The sequence below is a fragment of the Hemicordylus capensis genome, chromosome 6, assembly GCF_027244095.1.
Source record: "Hemicordylus capensis ecotype Gifberg chromosome 6, rHemCap1.1.pri, whole genome shotgun sequence".
Classification (NCBI taxonomy): Eukaryota; Metazoa; Chordata; class Lepidosauria; order Squamata; family Cordylidae; genus Hemicordylus; species Hemicordylus capensis.
In genome coordinates this window covers 131,854,860-131,874,319 of record NC_069662.1, presented here as the reverse complement: position 1 = coordinate 131,874,319, position 19,460 = coordinate 131,854,860, and the positions used below count along the sequence as shown (strand labels likewise).

Genomic DNA, 19,460 nt, shown 5'->3' with positions numbered 1-19,460 from the left:
AGAACATAGTATTTTCAGTAAAAGGGGGGGGGGAGACAAGAACGCCCAGCCAAAAAACTCACTGGCTGACACAATGAGGAAAACTACACAAAACAGTCCCATTGAAATTAAAAAGACATGTTAGGCAATGCCTAACATCCTTTAAAATTCAATGGGACAACTTTGAGTAATTTTCCTCATCATGTCAGCCACTTTAGATTCATGGTTCCTCCAAAAAAAACTATTGCAATTTATCTCGCCCCTGAACCCCAAGTTATGACCCGAAAGACGCTGCAAAGAGTTTCTGTGAATTGGTCGTATATAATTTATCTATGAAGAACTAGAAAGTATCACAACACTGTATTTTTGTTGCAACTAACATGGACATTTTTATTGGAATGGTTTTTAAAATGTATGTATATTTTTTTAAAGGTTAGGATGTGCACAGTCTTGCACTGTAGGTCAGGATCCAACTTGAGGTGCATTGAGTGTGAAATGCCCAATAGGATTTTTGACATTTTCTTTGAACAGCCATGTTATACCACAAATTGTTTTTGGAAGTCCCTCCCTACCAAAGCAGGTTCCTTGAGTGGCAAGGAGGGGCTGCTCTTTGACACACAGAAGCCCATGGCTACCTGGGGCACGTGGTACTACTTGTGCAGTTCTTTGGATTTCGGCCGCTGTTTATAATATCAACCATGATTTCAGCTTTCACAGAATATTATTGCTCTTTGAAAACAATGAACACTCAGGGTGCTGTTTTAAAATAAAGGATAAATGATGTTGCCATGTATAGGAAAGTGGAATATCTTATGCATAGAAACTTATTTTTTATTAAATAAAATGAATCATTCACAGCTTCATAATCAGGAAGTCTGTTATGTGATGAAAGGGGTCAATATTAATTCTTCTGAAGAGAACTGATTAACTGATGTCCCATGTGGCAGTTTAGCAGCCGTACATATGATGTCACTCCTAAAAGTACAAGTAAATGACGTCATACATACGACCACCAAGCCATCACGCATTAATTGATTGTTATAAAAGGTGCATTACTATGGAATGAAAGAACAGCTTTCTTTGAATCCTGGCAACCTCTTTATACCTAAAAGATGTTAATATAGTCTGAATAAAAAGAATTTTGACTTAACAGACACTCTCAAATAATGCACAAGTAAAGAGCAGCCAACTAATACAAGGATGTCACCAACACTTGAAATGATGAGAACAGAATGAGCAAATGTCTCAGAAAATGCTACATACAATGAACAAGCAGCTGAGAAGACGCCTTCATCAACAATACAAGTATACTATTGAACATCATTTTCGTGATTTCGTGACGTCATAGATTAGATGTATTTTCCCTCCAGTCTCCTTAAAAATATAACAAAACAAAAAAATCTAATACCAAATCAATTGTAAATCTCTTACAAGAAGGTTAAATGGCACACAGCTTGTGCCACAAAACCCTTCTTTGTTCTGATGCCCAGCAGCACTAAGATAGCCCAGTTCAGATGTAACACTAAACCATGATTTAGCGCTGCATAAATGAACCTTGGCAAGTCATGGGATCATGTGCTCCTTTCTCCCCTCTCCTCCCCCTCTGTGCAAGAGAGGAGATTGAAAGCTTCTTCATCCACTTTTGCATACACTACCAATCTCTATTATTTGAACTTAGGGAACTGTAGTTTGTTCTGACTGTGGTTAGTTAAAAAAGAGGGATCAAACCATGACTTCTGACATATTTCAGACTTTTAGTGAAAACTTTCAATCTTCTCGTATTGCATTCAAATAAGGAAGAAAAGGGAAGAAGAAACATGTAGTGCTAAATCATAGTTTACCATTATGTTTGAGCTAGCCCAGTGAGTGTATCTTATCACGTAATGAGTGTTGGAGATGCAGCTCCTGATGGCATCGACTCTTAGCACCAGCAATGCTATTGACCACTAAGGGCTCTAGGAGTAGAGATAGTGAGCAAGGGAATCTCCTCTCTGATTATGCTTTCTCTAGTCTACTTCTCATTTGTTAGACTGATAGTCTCAGGTTTCATTCTCTCACCTGGAGAGAGAGACTTCCATCTTCTCCTCTCTCACTTCCTGTATGTCGCTAGCAGCAAGTCATGTAGGTCTTCTCTATCTCTCAGATAGATTTCCTAAATACATTTCTTTGTTTAGAACTCTATGTCTCCAGATAATATTAATTTGCAGTGCTCTCCTCACCTATACATTTCCACTGCAGCTGGGATAGATAAAGAAATCTTCCCTCCAAGCTCCCTAACAACTGTCCCCTGCTTGTAGTCACCAAACTCAAACGGAGTGCAGCCAAACAGTACATCCAAAGCTGTATGGAAAACTTATCTCAGGGATAATAGGCACTGAGCTGAATGTATTATCTAGTTGTGGATTGAACTGGGGTCTCTACTGAGGTAGGGATCCAGAAATGCTACTGACCTTGAACAGCTATAAGAGCCAGGAGTCAGAACCTTAGTTAGCATCAAGTAGGATCACAGGAGCTAGGTATGTGGACATGACTGCAGCTTCTCAGAACAGACTCCCAGCATTTAAGGCTGCTCCCTGTTTTGGCCATTGGCTGTAAATAAAGTATCTATCTATCTAAGGCTGCTTCCCATCCCTAGGGAAGGATTTGTTTCTTAAAGGGGCCTTGCCAAATTTTGTAAATGCTCCCTTCAATGATGCTGGGAGGCCTCTGATCATTTTGTTGGGTCCTCAGGGGACTCTGAGGATGAAGTTAATGCTGCATCCTTGGATCATCATGTGAGTGCTGGCTTGTGTTCCTCTAGTTCTCCTGGTGTGATGGGTAGGGATGGGGTAGGGGTGTGCAGAACCAGTTTGAATCAAAATGGGTTCAATTTGAACTGACCTGGTTCAACTGGTTTGAAGTTGAGAGGGCACCTTGCTGGCAGCACCAGCTCTTCTAAATCTCAACACTCCCCCCGCCACGCTCCCCAGCAGTGTGGCTGCACAGCAACTGTGCAGTTCCAGTCTCCGCATATGCACAGAGGTGGGAACCACATCACTGCCACACAGGGGACCCAGCACCTTGGCACATGAAAGGGCCACCCTGACTGCAGTTTATATGATCAGGCAATAAACCAGGAAAAGTGTTCTAATGCTGGCAAGTGGATACAACTGATGGTTTTATGCAAGTGGCAGGACCCTCTCTCACTTCTATCAAAGATATAGAAGCATCAATTTGTGCTGCTGTGCCAATATTTGCCCTATTTCCCTGCTATGATATAGCTGTGCTTCACAAGGATAGTTGCATAGCTCAAGCTGGGAAAGTGATACCTCTAGCCCTTTTGTATGGTACCAGGTCATGGTCTGAAGGCACATAATGTCTCAACAACCTTGCTGAAGCTGTGGCTGGACAGTAACTGCATGGGAGACCACTGGATAACCCTCTGTATATTGTCTTGAACTCCACAGAAAAAGGAAAGATAAAAATGAGATAAATAATGTAGGATAGCAAAAAATTCAGCCCAAATCGAAAGGACAACCCAGCCACAATATCTTTCTGTGTAATTCAATAACCAAGGAGCAGAGAGTGGTAAACTTAGTACATCTTCACTACACCAAAAATACATTGCAAAAATAGGTCAGTCCAATATGCTGAAGACACAACAAGCCAGATGCTACAATAATGTTTCAGCAACATAAAACAGTTTGTCTCTCAAGAATGTGATGGCAAAGGTAAGAAATCAGAAGTTCCCTTATTTCTTCTTTTCACAGTTGTTTGGACTGATTTTTTAAAAAATTGCACATCAGTCCTCTAGAATGGGATATGAACAGTATTCAATGAATTTATTTAACATCAATATTCAATCTTCCTATTGGTTTTCATGGTAGACGTAAAAGTAATTTTTGTAACTTTTGTTTTTTACTTACAATTAGAATAAGCAGTAGAAAGCAACCATTGGTTCTTTTGGCCATTGCAGATCCTTTCTGGAGCAGAATGCTGTTCTTGGCCCTACTGAAAATGGAAGAAAAACACAACCATTAGATATCGGGTGCAAATAAAGACAATGCCTTGTTTTGCATAACCACGTTTTAAAATGGTGTTTCTTAGATGAATGTATAAATACTATTTCAACTGTCTAAATGACACCCCAAAAGGTTTCCCATTAAGTTAGCTCCAGAATATTTAAAGATGTTAACCGTATTACTAAATACTAGCTGGCCTGGGCGCAGTGCATCTGCACCTCTAGTTCCCCCGGCCACCAGCGCTTTCTCTCCCCCGCTGCCTCTTTCTCTCCCCCCACTGCCACTTTCTCTCCCCCCATGCTGCTTTCTCTTCCCCCCCACCACTTTCTCTCCCCCCCACCTTCTCTTCTTCCTGCCTGCCCATTTGCTGGCCTGTCCCTCGGCCTTGTGTTCCCTGCCACCATCGCCTTCCCCTACCCTCACTTTCCAACTCTCTTGAGAGCTGCCATGCATGGGATTAGTGACGGGTATATCTTATAGATATAGATATAGATATATGGATAGATAGAGATATAGTTATAGATATAGATATATAGATGCCAATGAATTATATAGATATATGGCAACAGGGGAGGAGAGCTGGTCTTGTGGTAGCAAGCATGACTTGTCCCCTTAGCTAAGCAGGGTCCACCCTGGTTGCATATGAATGGGAGACTAGAAGTATGAACACTGTAAGAGATGCCCCTCAGGGGATGGAGCCACTCTGGGAAGTGCATCTAGGTTCCAAATTCCCTCCCTGGCTTCTCCAAGATTGGGCTGAGAGAGATTCCTGCCTGCAACCTTGGAGAAGCTGCTGCCAGTCTGTGAAGACAATACTAAGCTAGAAAGACCAATGGTCTGACTTCGTATATGGCAGCTTCCTATGTTCCTATGAATCAGAGATTGTTAAAAACAACAACAGAAAACTGGGTGGTGGACAGGGGTTTTTGCACAGTTCCTTCTATTATTAGAAGACTTAGAAGAAAAGTCTACAACATTTTCAAGGGGGCAATTACAAAGCACACTGAAAAATGGAGGTGCTTTTCAAATGTTAGGAAAGCAAAACTGAGTTTCAGCTCAATTCTGATTTATGGAATGCCTGGACGTTCCTTTGAGTCAGAATGGAATTCATCACAGATTTCTACAGACTTGTTCACACAACTGTCAACCACCAGACATGTGGACAGAAAGTCCCACAATGCAGGTTTTTAAACATTTAAATGATAGTCCTTGATAGTGATGTAACACTTGTCTAAGTTAATTAATTTTAAACTGTTGAACAGTGTTTATTCTGTACAAAATTTTAATTGTTTTTTATTCTGTTTTTACATGTGTTGTATTTAGCTATATTTAGCGGTATTTAGCTTTCAGATATAAGATCCTGAAAGGCATCATCCCATACTGCTCAGAAGATTGCAATGGTAAACCGCTCCTGTATTCTACCAAAGAAAACCACATGGCTCTGTGGTCACCAGGAGTCGACACCAACTTGATGGCACAACTTTACTTTTACACCATATAGACACATATCAGGCAACATATAAATATGACAGATAGATAGATAGATAGATAGATAGATAGATAGATAGATAGATAGATAGACAGAGACAGAGAGAGATAGAATAAGTTGGGATGCTATGAGTTCAAACATAGCTCTCTCTCTCTTCCCTTCTCCCTCTAGTACCAACATGGTGCTAGAGGCTGGAGTTGTGGGCTTGAGAGAGAGAGAAAAAGAATAAGAGTACAGTCCTGGTGTTTGTGCCCACAGAACCGCAGCGGTGACAAGAATCCAGCCACTGCAGGAGCTGCTGCTGCTGCTGCTATGACAAGATACACAACTGCAGCTACTACTACTGCAGCTAGCAGAAGAGGGCAGTTTCTGGGCTGGGAAACAGGTTGGTGAGAGAGGCAAGGTAGCCCCATCGACCCATAAGCAGCGGTGGACAGTTGGAAGTCAAGAACAGCCTGTAGTCAGGGGTGGCAGCTGCAGAGGTGAGGTGAGGTGAGAGCGGTATGGGAGTGCCCACATAAGGTGTGTGGCACCTGCAGCAAGGGGTGTGGTGTCTGCATTCAGTGTCCCATGGCACACTTGCCACCTGAGGAAACCACCTTACCTGGCCCCATGAAAGAGCCACCTCTGCTTGGGGCAGCGAACTCAGGAGCCATATAAATGGCTGTAATACTAAATACTCCTAAATACTCTTACTAGGGGATAAATAATCACCATTGAGCTCAACAGGTGAGCAGCACTACACACCCTTCATATATTACCTAGATCTGTAACTAGGTGATAAAACCAAAACAATTTTTTAGCTAGCTAGATAGATAGATATAGATGAGACTACTATTGAGATGAGATTACATGAGACTACTATTCAAGGGACTGTTTGGATTCACATCGGCTTGGTTTCAGCAATGCTCTGGCACCAGATACTCACTGAGCCCTAAGCCATGACAATATTAAAACATGGCGGAAACAGAAGTGGGGTAAAATGTTCTATTTCTCCTGCAGTTTCTCACCCGTTTCCTGATTGTGCTGCTTGTTCAAAGCTGGAAACAATGATTTTGCAGAGATAAAATGCTATTGCTTTGTATCATCTGCTGGTGTACTCGCAAAGAATAGGTAGTTTGACAGCCAGAAAACACATCATGGGGTAGCAGAAGCCAAGATAATTCATCCTTTTGTCTCCCTCTCCACGCATGCTCAGAAGCCTTTAACAATGTGTGACATTTGGTTCTAACTACTCAACCATTGAACCACAGTGAGATGAGGTTGGCTTGCCCTCTTTCAAATAATAAGTTGCTTAGGATGAAATGCCACTAACGTGAGACCTGCTTTTAATGCCACCCACCCCCATAATCTAATAAAGGTATATAAAATACCTCACTATTTCCTGGATTTGTTTTCTCTTTCCCTCTCTTTCTCTTTTTCGTTCTCCTTCTTTCTTTCAGTCTCTCTCATTTGCCCACTTAAAAAAAAAAATTGCTGTGATACGTTTGGTGCAAACCACCCTAGGGTCATGTTATGAAAGCTGTACCCAGTTATGGGTAGAACTTACCAGCTGAAAACCTGTTAAATAAGGCACTTAAACGACACAATGCATTCTCTTTCTTCCCTTTTTCCTGTTGCTTTTAAGAATATAATTGATGTTGTCTTTTTAGTCTAGAAAAAAGATGAATGTGGGGAGACATGATAGAAGTATATAAAATCATGCATAGTGTGGAGAAAGTGGATAGAGATAAATTCTTCTCCCTCTCACATAACACTAGAACCAGGGGTCATCCCATGAAATTGATTGCCAGGAAATTTAAGACCAACAAATGGAAGTACTTTTTCACACAATGCATAATCAACTTGTAGAATTCTCTGCCACAAGATGTGGTGACAGCCAACAACCTGGATGGCTTTAAGATGGGTTTGAATAACTTCATGGAGGAGAGGTCTATCAACGGCTACTACTCTGAGGGCTATACGCCACCTCCAGCCTCAGAGGCAGGATGCCTCTGAATACCAGTTGCAGGGGAGTAACAGCAGGAGAGAGGGCATGCCCTCAACTCCTGCCTGTATGCTTCCAGTGGCATCTGATGGGCCACTGTGTGAAACTGGTCAGGGTTGTGGGGATCAGGGGTCGCCTGGCCCAGAGGTTCCAGAATGCCCCACGCGAGTGCATTCTCCCATGGGGCATTCTAGAGGGACCCCTGACACTGGGAGGCTTGTTGTAGCTTCCCGTTGGGGATCTCCTCATGAGTCACCATGGCAACTCATGATAGAAAAAATGGGGTTGGCGGTGCACTCATGCCGCTAACCTCATTTAAGGATGGGGGCATTTAAGGAAGTTTGCTGCTAGGAGCTGTGTGGCTCCCATTGCAGCACACAACCTCCCAAAACTCCCCAAAAGGGAAAGCATATCCTGTGTCATCCTACTCAGATTGTGGGTAGGACTTGAAAGCCTGACTGCACGTTCCTCCTATCCATCTGCCAGTCATGAACCAGCTCATTGTTTTCGTTATGTCACCATCAATACAGTTGATGTTTCATCTCCATGGTTAAGGAGGTGAACTACAAGGTATCCCTAAGAAAGCCATCAAGTACCCTGGGACAGAGGCGTAACTAGGGAAAACGGCGCCTAGGGCAAGCACTGAAATTGCGCCCCCCCCCCACCGCAAACATACATCTGACTGACACACATGTTTCATTGGACCTAGAAAGCCAATCTACAACGTAATGAGTGGAGCTATTTGAAACAACATGCTCTTTACCCTAGATTTAGGAAACAGCAAGCACACGTTTTTCTCTTTTAATTCAATTAATGTACGTATATCTTTGTTGCTGCAACTTGATCGTTTTCTTTGGTATGAGATGATGCCTTTCAGCATCTTCCTATATCACTGCTGCCCAATATAGGTGTTTCGCATAGTCTGAGAAACATACCAGCAGGGATTCAAATCAGCAACCTCTTGCTCCCTAGGCAAGTTACTCTTCCCTTAAACACACTTCTGGGGTCCCTGCTAGGCTGCTGTGGGGGCAGTTAGAGGGGTTGCTGCTGTCCAAAATGCATCTTACACAGCGGAAACTGAAATCATCAACTTAAGGAAAACAAAACGTACACATAGCAATATTCTTTCCCACTTGGAGAGAGAAGAGTATCCCAGCAGTTTGCTGCAAAATCAGTCAAATCCAACATCCTAGTGCGTCCTGGGGTTTCCTTTTTAAAAGCCTCTGAAGAGCCACGCCACGCCACGCCACCTAGGCTTTTGTTAGATGCTTCTTATTCGACAAGACCACAACTCCAAGACAGAAAGTTGTCTTATTTCAAAAGAAAAAACGAACAGAAACCCCAAACCACCTCACAGTTCTCCATATAATTCCAGTCAACCGCAGATCAGTGTGGATATACACGTGAATGCAAGCTGTAGCACGTCCTTCCAACCATGAAACTGGCATCTGGTAATCCAAATGGCAAGTCGCCTCTCTCCCCACACTGGGAATGGAGGAGGGGTTGAGTTTGAGATTCCACCCCCTCCCTTTCACAACTTTTTCAGCTGCAGAAGTGTTCTCGCAAACGTCCCTTGCCTAGGCTTTGTGCGTGCGTGTCCTCAAAGCAGCAATCTCTCCACGCAAGTACATACAGTATACAGGCTCTTATGAGCTCCCGCTCGCTGTGCCCAGAGGAGCACCTTCTTCTCCCCACCCCCCATGTCCCCCCTTCCTCTTTCCAATCCCTCTCCTCCCTCCCCACAACTCACATGTTGCTTTCCTTGGAGTCACTACTACCATCTCTTTTTCTCCTCCCCTTCCTTTTAGCGACTTACTTTTACTTGTCAAGTGAAGCTATGCGGCGCCACTAACCCTCAACTGGGCACAGAAGTTGCTCCAGAAGTTAGTGGGGGGACAGGGCGTTGTCGTCTTGCGTGGAAAACCAAAGAACTTTTCTCTCTGTCTGTCTCTCTCCCCTTGTGTGCGTCCCCGTGAAGGAAAGAGGGAGGGCCGGGTTCTTCTTCCTCTCGAGCGGCAGTGTGGCCGCCGGAGCCTGCGTGTGTGTGCGTTCCTCTGCCTTGTTTGCACAGAGCAACACCTTAGCTCGTCCGCCCACCAGTCCGTCTGAGTGCTTCTCTCGCCTTCTCCGCTTCCCCCACTCAGGCAGGCTCCTGGCACTAGGCAGCGCTGTCACATGACGCCGGCGCCGCTAGCTCTGCCAGGCTCCCTTGGCCGGCAGGGTAACCAAGAGGGCGGGAAGGAAAGGAGGAGGGAGGAAGGGTCGGGTCAGGGAGGGGCGTGCGAATTACTCAGCCAGCCGGGCGGGCAGGCAGGGCATCTCCCTCAGCCTCGCTTGGGCGGAGGCCTCAAGTGCACATGCAGGCGGCGAGCTCTCCCAGGCCAGACACGCATGCGCGGCGTGACCTCCCGACACGCATGTGCAACTGGTGGTGGGGCAGGGCGGCAGGGCGGGGATCAGCAGACTCTCGGAGTGTTGAGTCACGAAGAAGAAAGAGAGAGACAGACGAAGAGAGGTCAGGTCCGTTGCCTTGCCGACGCCGAAGCTGCAAAGCAAGCGCTGCAAACGGCAAACGCTGCGCCCAGTGCCGGAGCTGAGCAATCGGGGGGGGGGTGCGCCGGGACCGGGGGAGGGGGAGGGGGACTGCTCTTTGCGGACTGCTGCAGTGCACTAAAAAAAATAAGATTTTTTTTTTAAAGGCAGGGGATCGGCGGGGGTACTTTTTGGCACCCCCTAGCAAGTGGCGCCCAGGGCACGTGCCCTGCCTGCCCCCCCTATCGTTACGCCCCTGCCCTGGGAGTTACGCAAAGCACAGTTTGGAATTCACTGATATAGTTTGCATTTTATTTATGTATAGATAGCAGATTGAGATCCCAAGGCCATGTGCAATCTAGTACATGTGTGCAGCCAGGCTCCCCCTCCCTCTTCCTCTTGGAACCCCATTTGCAGCTTGCCAGACGCCATGCTTGAACATCAGTGAAGTCCCTAGAGCAGCATTCAAGAAGGTCAGACAAGCTGCCCCAACATCACACCTAGTATGCACACACACACACACACACACACACACACACACACACACACGTGCAGGTCTCTTTGGATCCCAGCCTCTCTCTCTGTGTGTGTGTGTGTGTGTTTAATATTTGAGACTTGTTTAACCAATTCCAATAAATTGCATTAGGTGGGTTAGGGAAATGACATGAAGATGCTGAATCCAAAGGACATGGATTTTCATATAAAACATTACTAATCACATTTTTATCCCTCTGCAAGGAGCTCAGAGTAGTGTATAAATAGAGTAGTGTGTAAATAGAGGTGTAAATTGTTGGAGATGAACTTCCAGTGCATCGACCTTTTGCACCAACTGTCCTAATGACCACTAGGGGCATTGAGAGTAGAGACAGTGAGTCAGGGTCTCCCTATCTGTCCCTACTCTGTGACCCCTGAACTGACTCTGCAGCACTTCCTGTGCTGAGTCACAATCCTTCCTTTCCTCCTAGAGAGCAGATGGAAACATCTCTCTTTCTCTCCTTACCTATCCACGATGTAGTCCTTTAGATTAGATATAGGTCTTTCCTGTCTAAGTGTATTTAACCAATAAATGTTTAGTGTTTAGGATCTCCATGTGTTTTCTCTAAATAGCTGCAATATCCAAACCATCCTCTGCTACCTACTCTGTAACTGGAGCGTGTGCTCATTCCTTAGTGCTCTGCTGTTTTACCTATTGTGGGTAAAAATCAACAACCTCTAACATAAATACCTCCAAACTTTTAATCAGTACCGCTATAGGCTAGGCTGGCCCAAGGTGATGTATTGAGCTGAATGGCTGACAGTGGTGGCCAGTATGGGTGGGGCTGGGGTGTGTGTGGAGAATGAGCAGCAGTTGCAGCTCATTCTCACTCTTCTTGCCCTGCTCGGCTGCCTCGCTCTCTCTCATCTCACTCCACCGCCGTGTTAACCCCAGGCATGCAGGTGGATATTTGCTGGCTTGGGGACTGATATACAGGGGCTTCTGACATCAGATGTGCAGGGGTCATGGCCGCCGGCATTCTCCCTATGCCACTGAGGCTGATGAATTCATATATTGGGAAATAAATGGTCACCACCACTGAATGGCAACCAGAGGTGCAGAACCACCCCCCGCAAGTATCTGAGGTGTTCCCCCTTCCTTTTTCTAAACTCTCCCACCAAATCTAATAATCTACATGTTCCATGTGCAGAGCCTAACCGGGCTCTGCGGGCTTAGCCCGCTCTCCCCACACACGAGCAGGCTGAGCAGGCGCTCAGTCCTGGGTGGCTGGATTGGCTGCCCACACAACTACTGGCTTTGTCATGGAACTGGTAGGGGTGGGGTGAGGGGATCAGGGACCATCCAGTCCCCGGAAGTCCCAGGTTGCCCCACGCGCATGCGTGGGGTATTCTGCAGAGACCCTTGAGGCTGGGAGGCTTGTTGTAGCCTCCTGGTCGGGGGTCTACTTGCAGGTCGGTGCGGAGCCATGCCGTGGCATCTCACGATCTTGCAAAAGGGGTTAGTGGATCACTCCTTCTGCTAACCACATTTAAGGGGAGGGGAATTTAAGTAGGCTAGTCGCCGTTGAACCACTGGGCTCATCCACGAACCTGGTGGTTCTCACAATGGGTGGGTGGGACCGAGCTGGTCTCCTTTAGCCTGGTTTCCCCCCATCGTGAGAAGAGCCTACATATCTGAATTCCCAATACAGATTTTATCTTTTCCAAAGGCGTCTTTCCTCTCCCCTAAAAATCTTTTTAAGTGTGGTGTTGCCCCTCAAGCTTTCCCTCTGTCTGCAACCCTGACGGCAACTAAGTAATGCCTTGCTGGTGGACATTACCACCTTGGTCCACCTAGCTCAGTATTGACTACACTGACTGAAAGCAGTTTCTCCAAGATTTCAGGCAGGGGTCTTTCCCAGCCCTACCTGGAGATGCCAGGGAGATGCTCTATGACTGAGATACCTCTAAACCAGTTCAAGAGGGAACAAAATACATGTTTCAGGTAAATTCATGTGGTCTCTCTGACACCATTTGTGTTAGAAACAGAGAATCAGAACTCATTAAGGGACAGTCGAATGCCATGTTCCAAGGACTGAGGTGACCCCACACAAATAATCCATGTCCCCAGCACATGGTGCCTGCTTCAGATCAGAAGTGAGGAAGCTGCCTCTGCATAGCTGCTAATATGACCTGCCACACTTAGCATTATGTTGCCAAAAAGGAGCCTAAATATGGTTGGGGCAGTGCAATATAACCACACATCACATGGCTGTTTTCTCCAGATAAACAGCAGTGTGTGTGTGTGTGTGTGCGTGCGCATGCGCGCGCAACCAAGGATGCCCACATCAAATTTAGCCCATGTATCAGAGAAACAGAACATCCCAATACTGCTGTATAAATATATACCTCAATATTATATATCACCCGATCTTACAAAAAGGAGCTTAGATACATGTCATACAATACACGATATATTGAGATGCACAATTTTGAATATACAAATCTGTCAGAGATAATAAACGAGAAACATCCAAAAAGGGGTAATCAATCTGAATACAATTGCTAAATGTCTAATAACTGGAAGAGTAATAATCAAACCTAACACAACTGAATGTCCTGATGACTGAAGTCAACAAAACAGCTGCATGTGCTGATGACTGGAAGACAGAAAGCGCTAACATTCTGTTTCATAATCTTCTTCAATTCCAGTCTAATTTGCATTTTTAAATAATATATAAACTTTCCTTCTCTCCATATGACTCACTCTGTTCTGTTATCAGTAATCTTATTTAACTTTCAAGGTAAATAACTACTTGATATTATCCTTATGATACAATTTTTTCTCTTAAGCTTAAATGTTCACTGTTTCTTATTCTCCTCATAATGTTGTATGGACCTTACAGCTTTGGAGAACTATTGTGTCTACTGTGTTGTCTGTTCTAAGCCTTCCAACAAGGAAAGCATAAGAAACACTGAACACACATTGATTCAATCTGATACAGGGTGTGTTGGGCACCCTTGCATCAGATCTAACTGGATTTGGCCCTATTGGACAATCTTTTCATCTGGTCCAACTAATAAAAAACTGTCCAATAGGGTTCATATCAAATCAGTTCCAATGATCAGCCTGATTTGATACACAGCCTTAGTAGGTAGCAACTGCAGCCTTTCTGCACTCCGATTGGATGTGACCACTGTAAAGAAGTTGTGAACAGCTGGCCTGGTTCTACACATCTCAGGCCAAGCCACAGATATAATCATTTTTCTGAAACATCCTTTCAAATAAATGCAGTTAAGATTCGATTTTTAAATAACTTAGCTCATGACAGGACAAACAGTGCTTCAAGATGTTTAGCTCAAAAACAAAAACATGGATTCATATTGAAAGCAATTGTCACATCTAGTAAAAGTAACTCACTCACTATTTATAGTTTGAATAGATTGCATTAATTTAAAATACCTCCAGATGCATCATTTACAGCAAATTAGCAAAATTAGATCTTTGCCTGTAGTGTTCCATAAATGTTTTTCTTAATTAAATGGTTAATTTCAATTCTAGTACATCATATATCTTCTGCCTTCACAGTTCAAAAATTAATGGTGTGGATTCTACCAGGAGTTGTTAAAAAAAAATATGTAATGGAGTGTTTAGCAAAGTGATGGTTTTGTCTTAATTGAAATGGGGAATTGCTGCTGTCACTTTACATAAAAACTCTTTGAATAAGCTTGTCTTAATTTCCAGCAGTTGGATCTGCACAGGATGCAAAACCAGAGACTGTGATGTGTGGTGCTCCAATTATATTTCTTGCTTTTATCTCTACTAAATGATAGGAAAGAAGGAAAGGGAGGAGAGCTGGTCATGTGTTAGCAAGCATGAATTTCCCCCTTTGCTAAGGAGACTACATGTGTGAGCACTGTAAGATATTCTCCTTAGAGGATGGAGCTGGGGAAGAGCATCTTCATGTTTGCATGCAGAAGATTCCAAGTTCACTCCCTGTCATCTCCAAATAGGGATGAGAGAGACTCCTGCCTGAAACCTTGGAGAAGCCAATGCCAGTCTGTGTAGACAGTACTGAGCTAGATTGACCTATGGTCTGACCCAGTATATGGCAGCTTCCTATGTTCCGATGTTCTTAACCAGGACTCTGCTTAACATCAAACACATTCCTAAGGTGCTCACCAATCAGACTTGAATGCCCAAATCCACACTGTATCTGCCACAGTGGAGGGCAAGACAATACATATATCAAACAATACTTGATGGACCAATGGTTGGACTTGGTAAAAGGCCATGTTCCTAAGTTCCTATGTTCCTAAGAAGCCTGAGCTCTTTACTGATTATCAAAAGCTATCAAAAGTTTTCCTCAACTCAGTTTCTCAGAGGCAAATTAGAAAGCTAATTTTAATATCATGTAGAAAAGAGATATATACAAGCCATCATTTTTTCTGTTTTACATCATCCATATTATTTGGGGTAAAATATAAATAGGATTTTAAAGTTCATATTTACATGCCCTCTGACTACACAAAAGTGGCATGTTTTTACTAGGGTTAGTTATAAGTAAGTTATGTGGCTCGTGTGTATGTGTCTATTCACCAAGATAATATAAACGAAGTTGTGTTTACAAATGGTCAATGTAAGCAGCATAGCCAAGGTTAGGAACTCGCCTAAAATAATTACTGGCCAATACACTGACTGATATTGCGGAGGTGTACAGGCACTCATGAGTGGGGTTGAGGGCAGAATTTTCACTGACCTCTCCTTCCCCTGGAAGCACTCTTTAACAACCTTAAATATGTCCCTGAGGGCTACACAACCCTTGGGGACATATTTGGGGGTGTTGAAGAGCACTTCTGTGGGAAGAAGAGATCAGCAAAAATCCTTCCCCGTGTGCAAGTGCCCATGCAGTGGCACTCTGGATTACTAAATGCTGTGGAGGTGCTTTGCATGCAGCACCTCTGAGTATTAGGATGTTGGTCATTGCATACTGCAGTCCTGGGAATTATGGGAGTATTTAAATGCAGCTAGAAAAACTGGTTAGTACTATTTAGCAATTTATAATGCCTGGGGAAACAGATAGATAGATATGGAATAAAAGGATTAAATAAATTGGGTATAAAAATAAACCTGGTACTAGAAAGAATCAGCTTACTAAGCAAAGGATAAGGAAATGCCATGTTTTATTGAATCAGAGCATTGGCCAACTGGATCTCAGTAGAGGTTTCATAATACAGTCCCAGAATCAGGAAGAGCAGTAACATTTAAGAAATCCAGCAGGTCAAATCCCTGACAAAACAGAAAAACCTTCAAAACACAGCAAATCATCATTAGGGAGTGGCCAGAAAGATCTCAACAGTTCCACAGGCTAAGCATAGTCAAACAAAAGCCCTCTTCATCACACTTCAGATGGTGGCAGGACCTAATATTATTAATAGGAATACTGTTTTTCAAAAAAGTTCTCAAAGCAGTTTATACTGAAAAACAAACAAGATGATCCCCTGTCCCCAAAGGTCTCACAATCTAAAAAGAAATACATGAATTTGTCCCCTTAGACAAATTCATGGAGGACTGGTCTATCAATGGCTACTAGTTTGGTAGCTTTAGGCCACCTCCAGCCTCAGAGGCACGATACCCCTCAATAACACTTGCAGGCGAGCAACAGAGAGGGCACAACCTCACCTCTTGCCTGTGGGCTCCCCAGAGGCATCTGGTGGGCCACTGTGTGAAACAGGATGCTGGAATAGATGGGCCTTGTGCCTGATCCAGCAGTGCTGTTCTTATGTTAGCCAGCAGCAACAGCCACTGGGGGGGGGGAACGCTATGCTGCATGGGGCAGTCTCCCCAGCTGATCAGTTCAGGAGGAAGAAGGCAGTCTTTTAGGCATCTTGGTCCTAGGGATGTGTGAACCAGTCCTGTTCGAACCTACTGGTAAAGGGGAATTCAGTGAGGAGGAATCCGGCATGCGCGGAGGCCTGAACCAGGCAGCTGCTGGCCTGGGCTACTCTGGGAAAGGCCAGAAGAGAGGGTGGCGCTGCTGCTGCTCCCACCCCACGGTCACTGCTGCCATCAATCTTTATTGTAGGTACCTCTGATTCCCACACCCCACCCCTCTAGCCCTAGGGAAGCCCCCCTGCCCCTTTACAGGTAAAGGGGAATCCCCACTGGATTCCCCATTACCAGTAGACCCTGAACCAGTCCACAAACTAGTTCGAGCCAGTCTGGCAGTCGAACCAGACTAGTTCCAGTTCAGCTGGAACCTAACCAGGTCAGTTCGGATCTGGTTCGGTTTGAACTGGATCAGTTCGGGGGTCTATTGGTAAAGGGGGATCTGGTTTGGAGGAATCTGGACCAAGTCAGTTTGAATCTGGTTTGCATTCAAACTGAACTGGCAAAACCGGTTCTGTCCACATCCCTACTTGGTCCTAGGCCACATAGGGCTGATTAAAAATCCCTTTAAAGCAGCCGCGTTCTGCTGCAGCCTTTCTTATCCTCCACTCCTATCTTGCCACAGTTAGAATTGGTTCTCAGTCACCTTCTGCCATGGTCATATCTTTTGTCAGCCTGAGCTCATGTTACACTTCAGGGAGAGTTCAGCACATTCAGATGCATTGTAGGTATTACACAGTTACACAAGAAGCTGCCTTATACCAAGTCAGACCATTGATCCAGTATTGTTTAGAATGACTGGCTGCAGCCCTCCAGGGTTTCAGACAGGAGTCTCTTCCAGTCCTACCTGGAAATGCTAAGAACTGGACCTGGGACCTTCTGCATGCAAAGCGGATGCTCTACCACTGAGCGATGGCCCCTTTCCAATGTGTCTAGTCCAGGGGTTCTCAGTTTTGGGTCACCAGAAGAGCTCTACCACTGAGCGATGGCCCCATTCCAATGTGTCTAGTTCAGGGGTCCTCAGTTTTGGGTCACTAGATGTGCTCTACCACTGAGCAATGCCCCCACCCCGCCATATGGAGGACTGTATCCAGGAAACTATGCAAGCAGTTTTCCAGACCAAGAGAACTCTGGCTTTGTGTTTCTTGAATACTATTGCCTTCTCCCCCACATGCCACACAAAGTTTTCCTCTTTGGAAACTGGGAGAAGTTTCAACCATGATGTGAAAGGAATGCATGCCATTCCCCATTTCAAAGGCAAGAACATAAAATAATTCCAAAAAGGCTTGGGCACACCCATGCATCTGACTCAAAGCAGCTCAGGTTCCTGGCCATGCTATTTATTCCATGACAACTATGTTGCTTAACCTGGACTGAATGTGTGCATTGCAGAAACTGACATCTAAACACTGTGGCACAGTATACTGGGATCAGGGTTTGTGGCAGAGTGCTTAAATTACTGTTCCACCATACACATGTATTCAATCCAAGCTGACTGTAAACAGAGGTGCACATAACCCACAAGTAGTGCTTACTCTATATTTCAAGAGATGGTTCTGCAACTGAAATGTTAGTATCCAGGAAAGTTTGTTTCAAGCATGGTGAGATTGCTTTTCAGGAGAAAGCAATCTCACAACTGAAGTAGAAATTTCTATTCCTTGACTTTGAAAGAGGGTCCTGGGTCTAAGCCCTGACTCACATTAAGGTCTAATAAATATCTTTTTGGTCTTCCTACTGTAAGTGTGCTTCATGGAGAGACCTAAGGCCACCTTTAAAAAGAAAGAAAACAGAATGAGGAAAGGATTTACTGTCATTCATCATGGCAAGAATTTTCCCCTTATGCTGGCAAAGGCACCAGAGCATAATTCATCAGTCCTTTTGGCTTCTTTCTGTTTTCTTCCTGCAGAGCTAATTTCCTCACATTCGGGCACTTATTTTGGTTTCATTCTATCATCTAGCAGTCATTCATGACTTGACAAATATAGAAACAGCTAATATAAGATCTGTTTTGTCCTAGTCAATGCACTGAAATAATGCACTCCACCCACGTCTGACATCAGATGTGGGGGGCATATCCGGGGCCGCGTTCTTTGAACCTGTTCACCCAGTGGTGGCTCCGCCCCTGCTCTTAAATTTGGCAGGTGGAAAGTACCATATTTATCTGAAATCAAAACTTCAGTCTTGATTTCCAAGTTCTTTGATGGTAGAAATCAGGACGTCTTCTTAAACCTCCTGCCACCGGCTCATCTGGTGGCTATTCGGAGACGGGCCTTCTCCATTGCTGCCTCAAGTCTTTGGCATGTGTTTCCTGCTGAAATACGAGCCTCTCCATCTCTTACAACTTTTAAAAAGGGAGTCAAGTCACATTTCTTCACTCAGGCTGTTAATCAGATACTGTTTTAATAGTCTGATTATTTTTAATAGTTTTAACATTGTTTTACGTTTTAAATTGTTGAAATGTTTTAACCTTTTTATTTGTTGTTTTTATTGTTTTGTTGTAAACTGTCCAGAAACTTGCGTTTTGGGCGGTATACAAATATATTAAATAAATTAAATAAAATTAAAATAAAATAAATTCAGAGTTCTCTTCCTTTTGGGTCACTAAAGGTTTAACTTCTATTTAACTTCTATTTTTTAAGGGCATCATCTTAAATTCAGTTGTTTTCTGTTTCGGAAAATATGGTAATGGTGCCACTAATATAACATAAGAACAGTCCTGCTGTCTACTCTCTCTACTCTATACATAATTTTATACACTTCTATCATGTCTCCTCATAGTCACCTCTTTTCCAAACTAAAAAGCTCCAGATGCAGCAGCCTTGCCTTATAAGGAAGGTGCCCCAGGCCCCTAATCATCTTGGTTGCCCTCTTCTGCACCTTTTCCAGTTCTACAATGTCCTTCTTAAGATAGAGTGATCAAAACTGTACACAGTACTCCAAATGTGGCTGCACCATAGCAGCGTGGTGTAGTGGTTAGAGTGCTGGACTAGGACCGGAGAGACCCAAGTTCAAATCCCCATTCAGTCATAAAACTAGCTGGGTGACTCTGGGCCAGTCACTTCTCTCTCAGCCTAACCTACTTCACAGGGTTGTTGTGAAAGAGAAACT

General features: G+C 44.2%; 1 protein-coding gene across 6 annotated transcripts in view; it reads right to left on the bottom strand.

The window, feature by feature from the left end:
* CALCR (calcitonin receptor) overlaps nucleotides 1-19,460 on the bottom strand; it is a 360,448-nt gene that overhangs the window by 125,704 nt on the left and 215,284 nt on the right. For 4 of the 6 annotated variants that reach the window (XR_008310066.1, XM_053263181.1, XM_053263179.1 and 1 more), the window contains one exon: nucleotides 3,885-3,969. Coding sequence is in view for 4 of the 6 variants with exons in the window: in XM_053263181.1 (XP_053119156.1) it covers nucleotides 3,885-3,929 (45 nt within the window). In the remaining 2 variants the exon portion in view is untranslated. Of the gene's footprint in view, nucleotides 1-1,242; nucleotides 1,354-3,884; nucleotides 3,970-19,460 lie in introns of those variants that run through there. The other 2 variants (XM_053263183.1, XM_053263180.1) reach the window with 2 other exon arrangements.